Below are 17407 nucleotides of genomic sequence, written 5' to 3'. Positions count from 1 at the left end.
ACTCATTGTGCAGATGTCAGAAACAATGCAAAATTAAAACCAACTGTTACAAAATATCTGGCTCTGCCATGCTTATTGAACATTCGGAAAGTGGAGCACACGTTAAGTGGCAGATGATCCACAGCACGAATAGCACAGTTTCAAACACCAGATAGCGCAAGAGAGAAGTACACCACGCGATGAACATAGATTACGAGTCGTAGCACGGCAGTTATCATATCACAAACACACAGGCACTGCTTTATATCCAGTTTGAATGAATTAAAAAAAAAACCTTCAAGTCCAAGGCTCACTCTAAAAAGAAAGGAGGAGGGGGGGGGGGGGTGGATTTGAAGAGGCCCTTTTTAACCAGAAACCCAAACTACAACTTTCATAATGCCAGAGGAAAAACGGTGAATCGAGATATGCCTCAGAAGGTCCTTAGCAATTTTATGTCGCGAAAAAGATAACATACTAGCACAAAACCTAATGTCCTAACTTGGTCTGCTTGATATTTGTGCCTAAACTGCTGTGCACATAACCACTACCTGACATAGTGGCCTATTACAACACTCTTGATTGCCTGGGCCTTTTCTGTGCCATAAAGGCTTGGGCTGTTTCATAGCCTTTATGCCTGTTCCTATTTTATTTCGTGTGGAAAAGCACTCGCACAGTGCCGATCTAATAAATTATGAATAAACCAGAATACAATCAATATATAGACACCACAGGGGCCAAAGGCTTAGATTTTATGATGGCGTCACGCAATACCAGCCTATGTCATTTTATTTCACACTGGGCCTCACTTTCAGTGTAGTTACCTATGTGCTTTCCATTTACAGTTCAATGTACCAACAGAGCTCAATCATAATGACAATCACAATCACCACAATCGCAAGCTTTTTACAGCCAGCAACGTTTTAGCCTCTCACTTGCTGCGTTTTATGAAAACACACAAAACATCAAGTTTTCAGTCTAATTGACATCAAAAGCTGCTATTAATCATCACAGCTGCCAGTTCAATTCTCCTTGCTGCTTTAAATCCTGCTCTGGCCTGCAAAAAGCACACAAGAAAGAAAAATAGCGAGAGGCACTGGCAAGAATGCTACAGAAAGTGTGACGGAAGTAATACACCTTCTTTCATAGAGGAGTCCTCAGACAGAATGTCTGGGCAGTAAAACTCATAGAAACCATGCTTTGATCACGTAGCCAAGTGAGTGAATGAGTGCGAAATTTGCTATCATGCATTTGAAAACAACCTGGCTTCAGGAAAGCGTACACTTCCACAGATTATCTTCATGCCATTCATTGAATGATTGAGAAAACTGCCGAATTGAAAAACAAAAAACTCTATATTGCATTCCCAGATTACGACAAAGCATTCAATTTTGTAGATATGCCTGCAGTTCTGGAGGTGCTACGCCAACAATGAGCACTTAAACTTATGTGAATACCATAGCCGATATATGCAGAGATTCCACGTGTACTGTGTTCTCCCTCAAGAAGAGCAGGAAAACACTGATCAGAAATGAGCCCATCAGGAAGATACAACCTCTCCATTGTTATTGACAGCCTGTCGAGAAGTATTTAACCACTAGATTGACAAGAAATAGGAATGGGGATCATCAGATAATATCTGAGCAATTTAGTTTGCATATGGCATTGTACTCTTCAGCAATGACAGCAGTGAACTGCAAGGAACAACTGAAAAAAAAAAAAATGGAGAAAGCTCAGTAAGGTTTGTAGATGACTATGCAGATGGCAAACATAATGCCAGCAAGTCTGGAAAAAAAGCGAAAATTCATGGCAGACAATTGGACTCTTGAAGCAGTAAAACAGTATGTCTTTCTAAGGCAAATATTAACAGGGGAGCCAATCATGTAAAAAAAAAATTACTGGAAGACTAAGAATGTGTTAGTACAAAAATGGCAGGCATTCTCAACTCGTGGCCAGTAACTTACCACTGTCACTAGAACAGAAAGAGTAAAACTACTGTATTTTGCCAGTTTTAACGAATGGGGCAGAAACATGGAAAATACCAAAAAAAAAACTCAAAAAGAAGTGAAGGGTCCTCGAGCACGCAATGAAATGAAAAGTGGTCGGGGTGGCCCACTATGCGAGCACGAAAGAGGCAGAAGAAGAGATAGAAAAAAGTGCAGAACTTTTTCTGCTTCTTTTTTTTTGTGCTCACGCATACGCCATATGCCACCCGTTCGATATGAACCAACTAAATGACAACAAGGTCTGACAGCGGTAACTCTAAAATATAGGAAGACAGCAGAGAGGACCAGGTAACAGCCAGGCGTAGCTGACACCCCAATAGACATCAAGGAGAAGAAATATACCTGGGCAGCTCACATAATGAGGACAGATAACAGATGGTAAGTTAGAACATTAGAACGAATACCAAGAGATGTGGATGCACAAAGGAGAACGAGTTTGTGCAGGACAGGGAGGGTTGATGATCATTGGAAGAGCCTTTGTCATGCAGTGGACATAAGCCAGGATGTGCACACAGAGCTGGCTTGTGCAATGCTGGCAGCATACATAATGCGTAATGTGGAAATCATTGCAATTCAGGCTCAGTTGCAGAGCTTACAAGCATTGGCCGAAGTGAGGTGAGCGCTATTGTAAACACTCTCAGGCGCACCATTTTAACAGCTCCGATTGAACCAGATGGCCATTACAGCCCCCTATGAGCATCTCAAAATATCAGCACTGCATATTCTAACAATATACAATGGAATTCCAAAGTTCTCAGAATGGCACTGCTAGTTGACTTTGTATAAAGAACATGACAGCAACGGCAAACAGAGGATACAGATATTCACCAAGGCCATAGCATCAGACTTGAAAAAGAAAAGAAGGCACAAAAGGCTTCCTTACTTCCAGCATGCACCCACCTAACTTCCTGCTTTTGCAAATATGCCATGAGCCAACCATCAGAAGTGAATAAGCGCCTTATACCCTGGATAACACGGGCGAATTCAGCGTCATTATGGGCGAGTGCCCCTTTTGCAGCACGATAAAGGGAGCTGTACTTTGGAAATCATGGTAATGGTAATGGGTGATTCAGTAGCCGAGCCGATATTTGTTATTTCAGGCAATGTGTCTGAAATAACAATGCGTTACAGCAATAAAGAGACATCAAAATAAACTTTGCATACAGATGTGGTAGCTGCGGCCATTGCCCGGCGTGTGCTGGGCAATGGCCCTAGCCGTCATGGCTGTAAACTGCCTGAAAGTGAGAATAGCAGAATAGCTTTTTTATAGCACTATGTTGCAATGCACAGGAATATTCTCAATTATAAAAATGACAGTTTAAAATGCTACTAAATAACTTCCAATAATAGGTTACTTATTCTCCAGCCACAGCATAACGAGTTTGGCAAACGCACTCGCCCGCAGGTGCACTTTGCAGCGAGTGTCACTAAATGCTCCCATGCGACAGCATGCAAATGACACTAGTGGCAAAGTGCACTCCCTCCAAAGAGCACTCAAGTTGCCCTGTGTGACAGGGGTGATGACCTGATGTCAGACACCTTCACAAAAATATGCGCGCCCTTGTAGCACTTTGGTTATTATTTACCTTAAGCTTGCTCAGTCAACCTATACAGTGTTTTAAAAGATTTAATAACTACAATAACATCATGAGGGACACTGCAGTGGGAAATTCCCGATTCTTTACGATTACCTGGGGTTCTTTTCACGCTTCCTGAACCACTGACAAGTATAGTGGTCATTAATGAAAAGTACCTTCATCGAGAACAGGTAGTAATTACATCTGCTAATTGCTTTGCAACTGCCATTATACAAACTAGGCGATGTGCACATGGTTCCTCTCTATATTCAAGTGCTTGATACATGCACTGGAAATGCGGCTTGCCACACTTCAGGCAAATTCGCTACAATTTTTTTAATTACTTCCCCTATGAAATGGGTTAACATACACCTAACATAAGTAGACAGGTGCATTTGCAATATGCCTCTATTAAAATGGGGCTACATGGCAATAAAAGAAAAGAGCCTATGTTCTTGAGCTTAGCAATGCAACAACTTAACTGCTAGGCTACCGCAGCAGAATGACGCAGCACTGCAAGTTGATGGACACTTAGAAGTGTGGCGGTTTGGGCTAGTTGGTATGACATGACGATTGTTATAGCAAGAGAACACGACCACAAAGGGACAGAAAGAAGACGAGCACTATCTTCTTGTCCTTTTGTCATCGTTCTGTTTTCGCGCTATAACAATCGTAGTTGATGGACACAATACGTGTATTAAAAAGTTAATGCTTGTATCTGTTATTAATAAAATTATGCACTAACACTATCATTTCAAATGCAAACTAACTGCCTATACTCCTTACATGACAAGGAGTGGCATATATTATTGCCTCAACAATAGAGTGGCTATAGGGTTCTTGCTGCACTATAGGTAATAAAAAGCACACAACAGATAAAATTAAGCCATCAAGCCACCAGTGGTTCCAATGATCAAGAGTTGCTTTACTATCACAATTTTTACACAACATATCTAATAGTCGCACTTTTCTGCTAAGTGTCAATAAAACAAAAAAATGTCTCCCAAGGAATGCACAGCAACGAGCAGTACTTTATATAAAAAACAAAGGGTGCAATTTTAAAGTCTTATACCTTCTGGAAATGTCAAGTCGAAGAAATGCATACTGCTGCAAAGAAGCAACTTCCTCGCATAGAGTAGAAGCAGGAACACGTTTTGGTTTTGATTGAGGGTCAAAGGCCATCTCGGTCACCTGTGCAATGAAATACATGAGGAATAGCAAAATAACACTCAGATTTTACAAAATAACCAATTGAAATGAAGCACCTAGCTTTTACTTTTTTTTTTTTAATTCTGTAGAAGTTCCACTAAAACTGCACTGCATAGGCTGCCTGTACCCCTTGATCAGTCTAAAATATACTTTCCAAGGAGAAGGCAGTCCTCAATTTCTTCCTGCTATTTGAAAGTGACAAAATTAAAATCGATTAAATTCCTATCCCTAATGAGGCTATCTTTTACTAAGTGTTCACATATAGATTGGTATCTGTGTAATCCACAATGAGTAGGTTGTACATAGTTGAAAGTAAGAATGTCTATAAAGAAAATGTGCACCGCACTAGTTGTCTTTTATTTCTGGGCATCGGCTAATGGTACTAAGTGCAGCTCACAGTATTTAGAGCAAATATTACATGCAGCAGAAAAATGCTTATAAAGGCAACAAGCCTCCCTCACAGGAGATCCTATATGATCATCATGACGGCAGCAGTATAGTGCGTTTTACAGTGATGGTTCAATTTGCACATAATGTTAAGTAGATGTATGTTAATCAAAAAAAAAAGTTGGTCTAGTTCTCTTGCACAAAAGACGAACTACAACTCCCCAAAATGACTCCCTAAAATTGCTCAAGTAGAATAAATTTGCAAGCTGCCAAAAAAATTTGCAGCAAGCAGAACACTCGCAAATGGGTTGGCAACGGCATAAGAAAATGGAAAAGTTACATATCATGTCAAACTGTCTGTGCACAAGTAAATAAAAACATATTTACTCTGCTTATTTCTCAATATATGTTTAAAACTAGAAAATCTGAAAGCAGGTAACCTGGCAACAGAAAATGTATATAGAAGATGGCTCGACTCATGAAGCTTAATGCATAGGAGCAAGCACCCTCATAATATAACCTCGCAAATAATTTTTGTTCGACCAGTCGGGTAACTTGAACCACATGCTGGTGATAAAGGAGGTGTGGTCAGCAAGAACAAAAGCACCGCTATCAGCCAAATAAATTTAAAAAAGAATTACTTTGTTCTCTAGTGCTGCTTTTGCATCCTGAATAGTATAAGTGAGCATGGGAGTAGATATTTAGCAGTCAATGAAAGAGCCCTGGCAATAGCAATATTCAATCCAGATACTTTAGTATGTAGTAATACACATGGCGCTGTTCTAGGTAATACATGTCTCAAACATGCTATATATTTTAAATGTTCATTGACCATAGGTCAGCAAACCTTGTGGAGCTCACTCAGACTCACTTGTGAAATATATTTTGTGCTTTGGACTCACTCGGACTCGAACTCCCGAAAATTTTTTCGGGCGGACTCAAAGTCACGAAAACATAACTCACCCGGACTCAGACTCGCAGATTAATCTAAGTCTGAGTGCATCCGAGTGAGTCGAATGAGTCCATCAGCTTAGAATTAGCTTCTTCGAATGTGGTGTCAATGGTCTTTATCGCCAATATCTCACATAATCGGTGCTCTTCTTGGTGCTGTTTGACAAACTATAGTATATTCGAAAGCGAGTTCCGTGTGCCTCCAAACAAGTAAGGTCATTTTTCTTGGGAGAGATGACAACACAAGATATAATAATCAAGAACCTGCCTGAAAGAGTTAGTGAGGCGATGTCAAGGCACCCCCCTAGTTATTCGTGTCTCTAATTAATAAATATTGAAACGGTGTATTAACGACACTGCTTTGGAATACCTCTGAAGACACACGAGTATAAACGTGATTCTGGGGAAGCCTGATAGTAATGCTGAAGATTACTAGATAGTACCTTAGATTGGCAAACGAAAGTGGAACTCACTCAGACTCGCTGAAGAAATATATTTTGCGCATTGGACTTATTCAGACTCACCAAAACATTCCCGAGCTGAAGTCACTCAGACTCACGGATCGATCAGAGTCTGAGTGAGTCGACTCATAAGAGAATTCACTGACATATGCTGTTGACTAGAATAGCAAGGCACAGCATGACGTGTAAATAATGCATTCTACAAAATATTAGGAAAGCTGCAGGGTATGCTCTAGAAACTGGAGGTCCACGTCTGATTTCCGTGACGGTTCAATATTCCACATGACAAGTATACTTGAATAAATATCCACCAAAAATTTATAAAGTAATTATTCCAACTGTCTCGCAGCACCAACCTTTGTCATTTGTGCTTGTTCATTACAAATTTTAGTGTTAATGCGGTGATAATCTACAATAAACTTTGACCCCCCCCCCCCCCCCCCCGAAACTGCTATAGAGAACTTATCCTGTGTTCACCTTTCAAACTGATTTTATGGTGCCAATGTTTTTTGAGTTTTCAAAAGCTATGGATTAGCGTCAATTCAGTGTTTGCTACACTACACAGGTTCAGCTATTTGCACCAAAGATGCATCCGAATGTGAGCCTGAAAAGTGTCCTTCTAATTCTGTTTCTTTTGATGTCTACACTATATTCTGGAACTGCGGTTAGTTGAGGAAAGCTTCAAACAAAATGCCTACAATTAGACTACACTGCACTGACACTTTACCAGGCATAGACCCTCACCCATTCAAGGCAAAACACTACTGCTGGCTATAAAAATGGCAACAAGAATACTCAACTGTTTCAAGCCCCAGCAACCGTTTGAGTTTTATGAAGACCACCACGAAGATTGGCAGCACTAGCCTTGATGAATCTTGAGGTTCTGCATCCTCAGAGCGGTGGAACCTAATGACCCAAGTCCAAGCTGGACTGAGAAAAACATTCAAATTATGTTAACTGTACAGGTGGCACCGGATGCTTAAGAAAACATTCAAATTATGTTAATTCTAAAGGTGGCACCAGATGCTTAAGGGGTCATTCCAAGTGAAACGTCGCAGCCTAAAATTCAACCACCAGCGATTCTGGTGGAAAAAATTTTGCTGAAAGGTAACTATGTGAGAGTGATTTCTGTGAAGCATTTTTGTTCAAAAAGGTTGTGTGGTCACGTGACCACCATTCAAATGTGCCAACGAAAAGGAAGTCGGGCAGGAATAAATTATGCGTAGGCAACCTTCAAACTTGGTATGGTGACACATTTGGTTTTAAAGCATTGTGTTTTCATTGTTCTTTCACGTGACATCACAACTTAAACCATATATTACTTCTACGGCCTAAATATAGGCTTAACAAAAAAAGCAAGAGAACACCCAAATTCAGGCAATTTTCGTAAAAACTGCAGAAGCGTTCCAGCTGCAAAACATTTTGTGCTTTTTCACCGGGTGACATACTATCTGTTAAACATTTACTGAGAAAAATGTTTGCCAAATTGACAAAAAGTGACTTTTTGGAGAGATTCAATTGTAAATTAAGCATAAAAGGCTGCCGTGCTAAAATTACATGAGTAGTTCATTATGTGATTCAATGCCTTTTATTTTGATGTGTAAAACTTTATCCCTGTAAATATTGTTCAAAACGAAAAAATAATTTTTGATGTGCACAACCAATGTCAGCGGTGCGCTTGTGGTGCGACGATTTGTGAGCACCACAAAGGAACTTTATCTACGCTGATACACTTTGAAAATTGCTTCAAAGCTGTGATCAAACCCATTGTTTCGACATACAAGACGCTGTCGCGAGTCGACAGTTATTACAATGGCCCTTGCAAATGCCCCCTTTTCTCTTGACCTTGTTCCAGGAACTCGAATCTGTTAAAAGGACACTAAAGGCAACTATAAAGTCAACGTTTATTGATGAAATAGCGGTCTAGAAACCTCGTAGTGTTACTTTTGTGCCAAGGAAGCACCTATTTTGAAATAAAATCATGTTTTAGTGGTCCGCATCGGGTTAGCACACTTCAAATTACCTGCCTCGAGAAGTGGACCAACTTACATCACTGTTGCCATGCACAACGTTGCCCGGCATTACTGCGCTAGTAGCAGCAGACCAAAAGCAACGAGAGCCACGGCAGCAACAACAGCCATTGACTAATTTTGCCATTGACTAGACGTTTTTTGTTCAACTGTGCCCTGCTAGATGGCACCACCGGTTTAGTGTAACTACACGAAAATAGATTTTTTGAACCATTTACACCATTCCCCATAGTAACGTCTGGCGGTTCTTTTTTTCCATGAATCAAACATAAACGAACAAGCAGTATTTTATTGCGCCTATTGATGCACTGAACGTTTTTTATTTAGTGCAACTAGATCGATTACTCGTGATTAAGTGTAGGCGGTCTGTCTGTTGTCATCAGGATCATTTTGAGAATGTCCTGCGGCACATGTGTTCTTGTGCATTTACCTTAACGTCTCAGTAAGCAGGGCACTGCTGTTGATAATACTGTTGTTTTAGATGATGGCACACATTGAGCTTTCACTCTTACGTAAATTGTTATTTGACTTTAGTGTCCCTTTAAGCACGCAGGCTTATGTTATATACTGCTCCCAAGAATGTGCACCCTGAACAAGAGCTCACTGTGCTCTCCACAGGAAGTGAATTCGCACCTGGAGAGCCAGCTGCTGAAACAGCTGAAGTCTTTAGACATAGATACTGGTAGTGAAACGATACTGGTGCAACATGGGCGACAAAAGCGAGGGAAACGAACCGGACCAAAAATTACCAAAGAAGGTGCATACATTGCCGGAAATTGGTCAATCATCTACCTGCGACAGGTATGAGGACTTTGGCTTTGCTTTTAGTGATTACATGACCTTGATGCGAGACCTTAAAAATAAGTTTGTGCAAGAAGAAAGCACAGAAAAAAAGCTTCAGTGTCTTACTTTGGTCCCAGTCTCCTTACACAAGAAAACCAAGCAGTTCTTTGGCGCATCGAAAGTTCGCAAAGCCTTGAAGATCAAGGCTTGCAATGGGATTCTGGGTGCACGAGATAAAAAACATGGCCGCTCACTCAGCGAAGAAGTAAAATTATCAATCTAGGACTTCTATGAGGATGATTCCCTGACATATTGCTTACCAAGAAAAAAGAACACACTGCAATGCAAACAGAAGCATCTAATTTTAATGAATCTCAAAGGGATGCATGAGCAATGGAAAAGGACCTTCAATTTAATGTGTGGGTTCTCCACATATGCCTCTCTGTGTCCACACCACTGTGTCCTGGCTGGTCAGAGTGGTACGCACACAGTGTGCGTGTGTGCCACCAAAACTAAATGCTTCATGCCAGTGGCCTCAAACAAACTGAAGAGCTCTTGGCTACATTGGTATGCGGGCTTAATAATGAATACTGCATGTACAGCATATGCGCATCCCGCCCCGGCACAACTTATGCAGTGAATCTGCTTCAGCAAAGCATCACCCGTATTTTTGAGAGCAGAGACAGCATACATGTGCAGCAATGGATAAGCGGAGCTCACTCGAAACCATTGCTCTCACACAAGAATTTTCTGGAAGGTTTACAGACATGCTCAATCAGCTGAAGAGGCATCATTTCGTAAGCAAGCAGCAGTTCAGACACTTCCGAGAAATTAGGCCAAGTAAGTCTTCAAGAGACTGTTGTGGTGATGAATTTCACTGAAAATTACTTTTATTTATGGTACGCTTTAGTCGTACCACTGGGTGAAAGCACAGGCCACCGCACACCTTGTAATTGTCTACTTAACTGACCAGGAAAGCACCCCTGGGGGTGTTTCTGTGCAATGTTTTGCCGTTAGTTCTTATTGTCCGCAGCATGACAAAAGTCGCAGTACAGCATTTCAGTGCGAAGTACTGGAGGTAGTGAAACGAGATCTGCCACAAGTGAGAATGATCCATTGTTTTTTTGATGGAGCTTTCTCTCAATATAAAAACAAAAACGTTTTCAACTTTTGCTATTACGAGCGGGACCACAACTTTTCAGCCGAGTGGAACTTCTTTGCCACTTCACACGGCAAAAAAGCATGCAATGGTGTCGGCGGCACGATAAAACGTCTGGCAACAAAAGCAAGCCTACCGAGGCCAAATAATGGTCATATTCAGACACCAGACGATCTTTTTTTTCTGTGGGCTAAAAGCATTGTAAAGGGACTTACAGCGAATCAGCTGCTTCATTCAACAATTCAAAAAAAAAAATCAAGCTCACTTCGAGATTCGCCATGGTGCTAGCTGTAAAAGAACCTGACAATTGCACTATTTCAGACAGTCTACTCTTTCTGCCCTTCACGTTGGCTTTACATCATTCTCCAAAGCTCGTGTAATTCAACTGAAAAAGTCGGTCCGATTGGCAAGGTAGCGTACTTTGATATTAACTATTAGGGTGTCAACAGAGGACAACACATCACAACGAAAAAAAGTAGAACGACAAAACATTTAGGTTACTGAAGCCATAATTTTCTTTTTTTATTATTGGTAAAACATGAAGCACTGTCTTCCTGCGAATATCAAGTACCTGAGAACAAGGAACAATTTCATTCCCCCATCAGTGGAAGATAAAGTGAAGCAAAATAAGCGAATGGATACTATTGTTCATGTTTTGTTCGCCACCATTACTTTCCCTAGGGCCGAGAAAGCTAGTTATGAAAAGAAACAAGCAAGTTTGTTCTAATATATATACACTGATGCGAAGTGACCTAGCGAAAGCTTGCTAGAACAACTGACGTGGTCCTGATGCAAGCCCGAAAAATCGCAAAGAACGAGCACGCGTTTTACAGAGACGACAGATATATCCACTCCCTACCCCCGACGTTGGTCATGCACATCAAAAATTACTTTTTTTAATTTTAAACAAAATTTACAGGAATAATATTCTCTACATTAAAACAAAAGGCATTGAATCACACAAACTACCCTGTTTGTCAAGCTAGTGGTTATCTCCCGATGGAAGCAATTCGTTTCGACACAGCAGGTGTACAAAAAATAATAGAAAATCTTAAAATCTCGTCTTCCGCCGGAATTGACAACATTACCTCCAAGTTTTTAATCAACACTAAAGTCTACAGCGCCATAATCTTAACAAAAATATTTGAGCAATCTCTGGAAGCGGGTTGTCTTCCGGATGATTGGAGTGTGGGAAGAATTATTCCATTCTTTAAGTCAGGTGATAAACTTTGTCCGGAAAATTACAGACCAGTATCAATCACTTCGATACCATGCAAAATTATGGAACACGTAATTTATTCGCAGCTTGTAAAATTTTTAGAGGGCAATTCTTTCTTTACTGATTCGCAGCATGGATTTCGTAAAAACTTTTCCTGTGAAACGCAACTAATATGTTTTATACATGATTTGCATTCTATTCTCGACAACGGCACACCCATTGACTGTATCTTTTTAGATTTCTCAAAAGCGTTTGACAAAGTACCTCATGATTTACTCATTTTAAAATTACGGAGCCTCAATATAGATGATAACGTCCTCGCGTGGGTGATTGCTTTCCTCAGTAACCGTTCCCAATTTGTAACTGTTAATAACTTTGATTCGCCCAGGGTCCCGGTTGGCTCTGGGGTCCCACAGGGCTCTGTGTTGGGACCATTGCTCTTTCTGGTCTATATAAATGATTTGCCTCTAAACATTACTTCTTCAGTGAGTCTTTTCGCAGATGACTGCGTAATTTATCGGGCAATTAAGGGTCATTCAGACGTTCTAGAATTGCAGGCTGATATGGATCGGGTTCAGGAATGGTGTGAGACTTGGGGCATGGCGTTAAACGTTAACAAATGCAAGTACATGCATGTTAACCGACACAGCACTAGTATCAGCTCGTATCATATTAATAATGTTCTTCTCGAAGTAGTAAATTCTTATAAGTATCTGGGTATCCACATAACTTCTACATTGTCTTGGAAGACACACATTGAATATATTGCAGGTAAAGCTAATAGCACGTTGGGTTACCTTCGAAGAAATTTTAATCAGGCACCCGTTTCCTTCAAACTCTTATTCTACAAAGTATTGGTACGTAGCAGATTAGAATATGCAGCATCTGTTTGGGACCCTGGTCATGACTCGCTTATCTATGAATTAGAACAAGTGCAGAATCGGGCAGCGCGCTTCATCCTTTCAAATTACCATCGCACCTCGAGCGTCACATCAATGAAAACTACACTAGCATTACCCCTACTGTCTCTTCGCAGGAAAGTGTCTCGGCTGTGTATATTCCATAAAATTTACTTCACCAATCCGTTACTCAGAAGCAGATTATTGGCCCAACCAACTTACGTTTCCACTCGCATTGATCATCGCCATAAAGTAGGACTTCCTTTAGCGCACACCAAGTGTTTTCACGATTCATTTGTGCCAAAAACATCTGTATGTTGGAATCATCTTCCTTGTGATATTGTTGGTATAAAAGATGCCGCTTTATTTAAAACTGCCGTCACTAATTTTATTTGTACGTAGCCTCAGTTCAACCCTGTAGCAAGTGATGATTGCAATTTTTCAGTTGTATTTTGCTTTGTATGCTGTACATGTATGTATGTACCCACTCCCCTCTGTAATGCCCTCGGGCCTTGAGGGTAACTGAATAAATAAATAAATAATGAACTAACTCGTGTATTTTTAGCACGACAACCTTGATGCTTAATTTACAATTGAATCTCACATAGTTACCTTTCAGATAAATTTTCTTTCAGCAGACTCACTGGTGGTCGAATTTCGGGCTGCGACGTTTCACTTGGAATGACCCAAAGGCAACCATAACAGAATATTGTATCCCTAAAAGCTTCATAGAACTAGAGAGTATCGCAAAACTACTTACTCAGAGGAGAACCACTTGAGCAAAGCTTGCAAGACGTGACTCTGCAACAAAGATATACACAAAAACCGGCCCCCAACTCTGAGAACCCTGGACACTTCTTTGAGCACTGCGTACAGTTTTGCAGGGCAATCCTTGTCTGGAGTCAGTGCATCCACTAATCCTTTGTCCAAAATTACAGTGAATTCCTCATCCTTGAAATCCATCTGAAAGCAAACAAGCAAAATAATTGTCGGTACCCTTCTGCAGTGACTTGCTAAGATAGACAGTTGGGGAAATTGGGCAAAAAAAGAACGGTGCAGCAGACGCAAGCACAGCTTGGCTGATACGCGTTTCACTGAAACGCTAAAAGCACAAACCTTGGCAGCATCCATTTGGAGAAATCTCATCTGTGGTCGCAATGAGCCACATTTATCATTCATCTGCCGGATCACCACTTCACTTATATCAATGCTGGTGATATTTTTGCAAGAAGTGCAGTCATAGAGGTCTGTGCTCAAAGTAGAGTTTCCACAGCCAATGATTAGGATCTGGTCATTTGGATCCTTCAAGTACTTGAATACTGCAGTTGCATGTTGCCACAGCTCTCCATACCTGAAAATAAAAGAAAGAAAAAGGGACAAGATTGTGTTACTGAAACAAATGAAAATGTAAACATTAGCCACGTGCGACACCGACAGCAAAATGCAACACTTACCATTCAAAAGTCTCCTTTCCTCGCTTATTGAAGAACTCGTTCCAGTATTTTTCACTGGCGAATTCAGAAGACGCCTTCGGCAAGAGATCCATGCTTACAGGTCATTCGCCAACCATTCGTCGCACGCGGACTAGCAAAGAAAATGAAGACGCTCGTGCGAGCGCGTCTCTGTGATGCGCGTTCTGCGCGTGCCTACATGTATGACATTTGGTCACTGATTTGGTTTAGTGGCACAACCGCGGATGTGAACAAACCTTTCATTAGAGGACTACAGCACATCTCCTCGTCCACAAATGCAGTTCACATTATTAGGTACCAAGCTAGGCGTTAGTTAAACTTTGATTCAGCGAAATATCCGGCGGCAGAAAAGTTATTTTCATTCAAACGCGATGTAGCTTGATTGCGACCAGCCACGCTTGTGTTCTTAACTACACTTTTTGCATACTACAACACTGGGCACCCTACTGGCAAGCGAACTAAGCTACTGGTAAGAATTATTGTTTGAACTTTTGCTTTTCTGTTGTCCGAACTTTGCGGTTTGTTCCACCAACGCACATTTAAATCATAATTTTTAATTGTCACAAAATAATTTCATCTAGCTGATTTCAGAATAGCAAGAAATCTACTACCGGCGCACTACCGCACCGGCCACCCTGCGTTCTGATTCGCTGCTGTCGGAAGCTTGCTTGACGCAGATGCGTGACGCATTATTGACGATACGACGAGTAGGGCACCGTAATGGCACTGAAGAGTGTCGTCGGCTTGAGTAAGTAAGCATTAGTTTCCGTTTCAGTAAATTACGCGTGACTTGGTGGTTTATGTGCTCGATTGACATAATCCTGTCGTACGGTAGTTCTTATTCAAGTGGCTTTGCGTGAAGTTAGTGAGGCGCCTGTGTGAGAAACCGCCTAAGCAGTTCACGCCCATCTTGGCTCTGTTGCATCTTTCACGGACGCCCACATGAAACAGAGTGATCGCTTGCGTACCATTTACTTCTATCGCTAGTTGGGCTTCATCAGATTATCAATGACAAGAGAGTGTTTCGTCTATTCGCTCCTAGTGCTTATACTGCAGTGGTTTTGTGGTGGGAAACGGTAGTAATGTCGTTAGTTTCGCCGTGGTTATGATTATTGCGGCTCGGCAGAAATTAGCTGTGAATCCAAAGTGTTGAAAGAAGAAGAGCTGATAATGATAAAAACAAGTCACTGTTGTAATCGTAGCGATTATTGCATTACTTTGCGTCGTTCCTCCTTATTGTCTCGTCTGTTTATAATCACACCGGTCAACGCACTTGCGCGTGGCTCTGAGCGCAGCTGGCTTTCTGAGGCATTTTCCAATCCAGAGTTTGCACTTATCGCCGATGCTGTTGTCGGTTTACGTAGCATTTGTGCTTTCTAAAATACCGAGTTGTAATTTTTTACAGGCGTACCGATAGCGTAGTGGTCCTCACTTGAGAGTGGTGGTCGGTACTGTTCGTGTTGGCACGTGCTTATTGTATTTGCGTTCATATTTTAGAAATCACGAACGATGTTATCCGCACGGTCAAGAAAAAGGGAGAATGGAAGGTTCTTGTGGTTGATCAGCTGGGGATGCGGATGATATCCGCCTGCTGCAAGATGCACGAGCTCGCGTCTGAAGGAATTACGAGTGAGTTTTCTCTCTCTCTTTAACCCTTTTTAAACCTTAATTCTGCATGAAATTCAGGGCTTCGATGCAATATTTTTGACGCCAGTGGGAATTGCGCTAAGACATACGAACTCGCACAAGGTTTTATTAAGACAGCGGAAATTGTGCTTTGAAGCTAACCCCTCCACCCTGTATTTTTTTTTTTTTTCCATGCAGTTGTCGAAGATCTGAATAAAAAGCGAGAACCTCTGCCAAACATTGAAGCGGTGTATCTTATCGCCCCGACAGAAAAGGTCTGCACTTGAAAAATAGTGATAACTGTGTGTGTTTATATGTGACGTGTGTGCAATTGCAAAGAGTGCTAACAACACAAGTTGTAACATGTATGTAACGCCTGTATCACCATGTGGGTGTGTATAGCAGCATTGTCGAGATTCTTGTTGCCAATGGAATGGCTATAAAGGCTTATTCACAGTGGCAGCACGAATATGTCATGCTACTATAGTTGCAAAACTTGCGAACCAGGAATAGGACATCTGCTTGTTCTATGAGGGGATGTTGATGTGGAAAGATGTTAAAGGGACACTAAAGTCAAATAACAATTTACATCGAAGTGAAAGCTCGTTGTATGACATCTAAAATGACAATATAATCAACAGCAGTGTACTAGTTAACGAGAAATTAAGGTAAATGCATGAAAACAGATGTGCCACAGTAGGACGTTTGTAACATGATCTTGATGATGTCAGACATACCGCCTATAATTAATCACTTGTAATTGATCTAGCTGCACTAAATAAAGAACGTTCCGTGCATCAAGAGATGTAATAAAATGCTGCTTGTTTATTTCTGTTTGATTCATGGAAAAAAAAACGCCAGGCATAACTATTGGTAATGGCACGAGTGGTTCGAAAATTCAATTTTTGCCTGGTTAAACTGGACAGGTTGTGCCATCTAGCAGGGCCCACTTCAACCAAGCACACCTGCAATTTTGAAGGCCATGGCTAAAAATTGTTCAATGGCCGTTGTTGCTGCTGTGGCTCTCACTAATTTCCCTTTGCTGCTACTATAGTGTCGGCAGCCACGGATTAAAGCTGGGCAACGTTGTGCACGGCAGCAGTGACGTCAGAGGTTCCAATGAGCCCCGTAATTCGAAGTGTGCTAACCTGACGCGGACCACTAAAACGTGATTTTATTTCAAAATAAACCCTACCTTTGCACAAAAGTAACACTACGAGGTCTTTGGACCGCTATTTCAGCAATCAACGTGGACTTAATAGTTGCCTTTAGTGTCCATTTAAAGATGCAGTATTTCAGTGTAGTGATGGGTTGCTGGCGTGATCATTCATTAAGTCGCTGTATGGCTGTCATTTGCTATTGCTTGCACAATCTCGGTCATTCATTAGAAAGATTGAGGTTTAAAGTAAATCAGTTATAGTATTGTGAGAGATGCCAAACTTTGTATATTCGTGTGCAGCCCAGTGGTTAAAATGCCAAACTTTCTGTATTTGCCGACATCTGATCAGAGGGATCATTGGTGCAGCAGCCCAAACTTCTTGTAATTTTTTTCCTAATGTGAAGCGTGATGAAATCTCTGAGGTAAATGTGACTGATTTTGCTCCACTGTTGTGGTTTGTGTGATAACACAGGGAAGTGAAGGCACAAGTGAA

General features: G+C 41.2%; 2 protein-coding genes across 3 annotated transcripts in view; one reads left to right on the top strand and one right to left on the bottom strand.

Annotated features, from left to right (window-relative positions):
- The window catches only part of LOC119161250 (eEF1A lysine and N-terminal methyltransferase), a 60004-nt gene extending 45560 nt beyond the window's left edge, over positions 1 to 14444 (bottom strand). The window contains exons 1-5 of the mRNA XM_075879644.1: positions 14112 to 14444; positions 13774 to 14008; positions 13418 to 13620; positions 7368 to 7497; positions 4632 to 4750 (exon numbers count right to left, since the gene is read on the bottom strand). Of these exons, the coding sequence (XP_075735759.1) occupies positions 4632 to 4750; positions 7368 to 7497; positions 13418 to 13620; positions 13774 to 14008; positions 14112 to 14203 (779 nt within the window). The 5' untranslated portion in view covers positions 14204 to 14444. The remainder of the gene's footprint in view (positions 1 to 4631; positions 4751 to 7367; positions 7498 to 13417; positions 13621 to 13773; positions 14009 to 14111) is intronic.
- A 288-nt stretch (positions 14445 to 14732) lies between these two features.
- Positions 14733 to 17407, top strand: part of Rop (Syntaxin-binding protein Rop) — a 63140-nt gene continuing 60465 nt past the window's right edge. For both annotated transcript variants that reach the window (XM_037413626.2, XM_075879645.1), the window contains exons 1-3: positions 14733 to 14877; positions 15627 to 15758; positions 15954 to 16030. In XM_037413626.2, the coding sequence (XP_037269523.2) occupies positions 14850 to 14877; positions 15627 to 15758; positions 15954 to 16030 (237 nt within the window). In that variant the 5' untranslated portion in view covers positions 14733 to 14849. The remainder of the gene's footprint in view (positions 14878 to 15626; positions 15759 to 15953; positions 16031 to 17407) is intronic.

This window comes from Rhipicephalus microplus, chromosome X (genome assembly GCF_043290135.1).
Source record: "Rhipicephalus microplus isolate Deutch F79 chromosome X, USDA_Rmic, whole genome shotgun sequence".
In the NCBI taxonomy this organism is placed as follows: Eukaryota; Metazoa; Arthropoda; class Arachnida; order Ixodida; family Ixodidae; genus Rhipicephalus; species Rhipicephalus microplus.
This window is presented reverse-complemented; position numbering and strand designations above follow the sequence as displayed.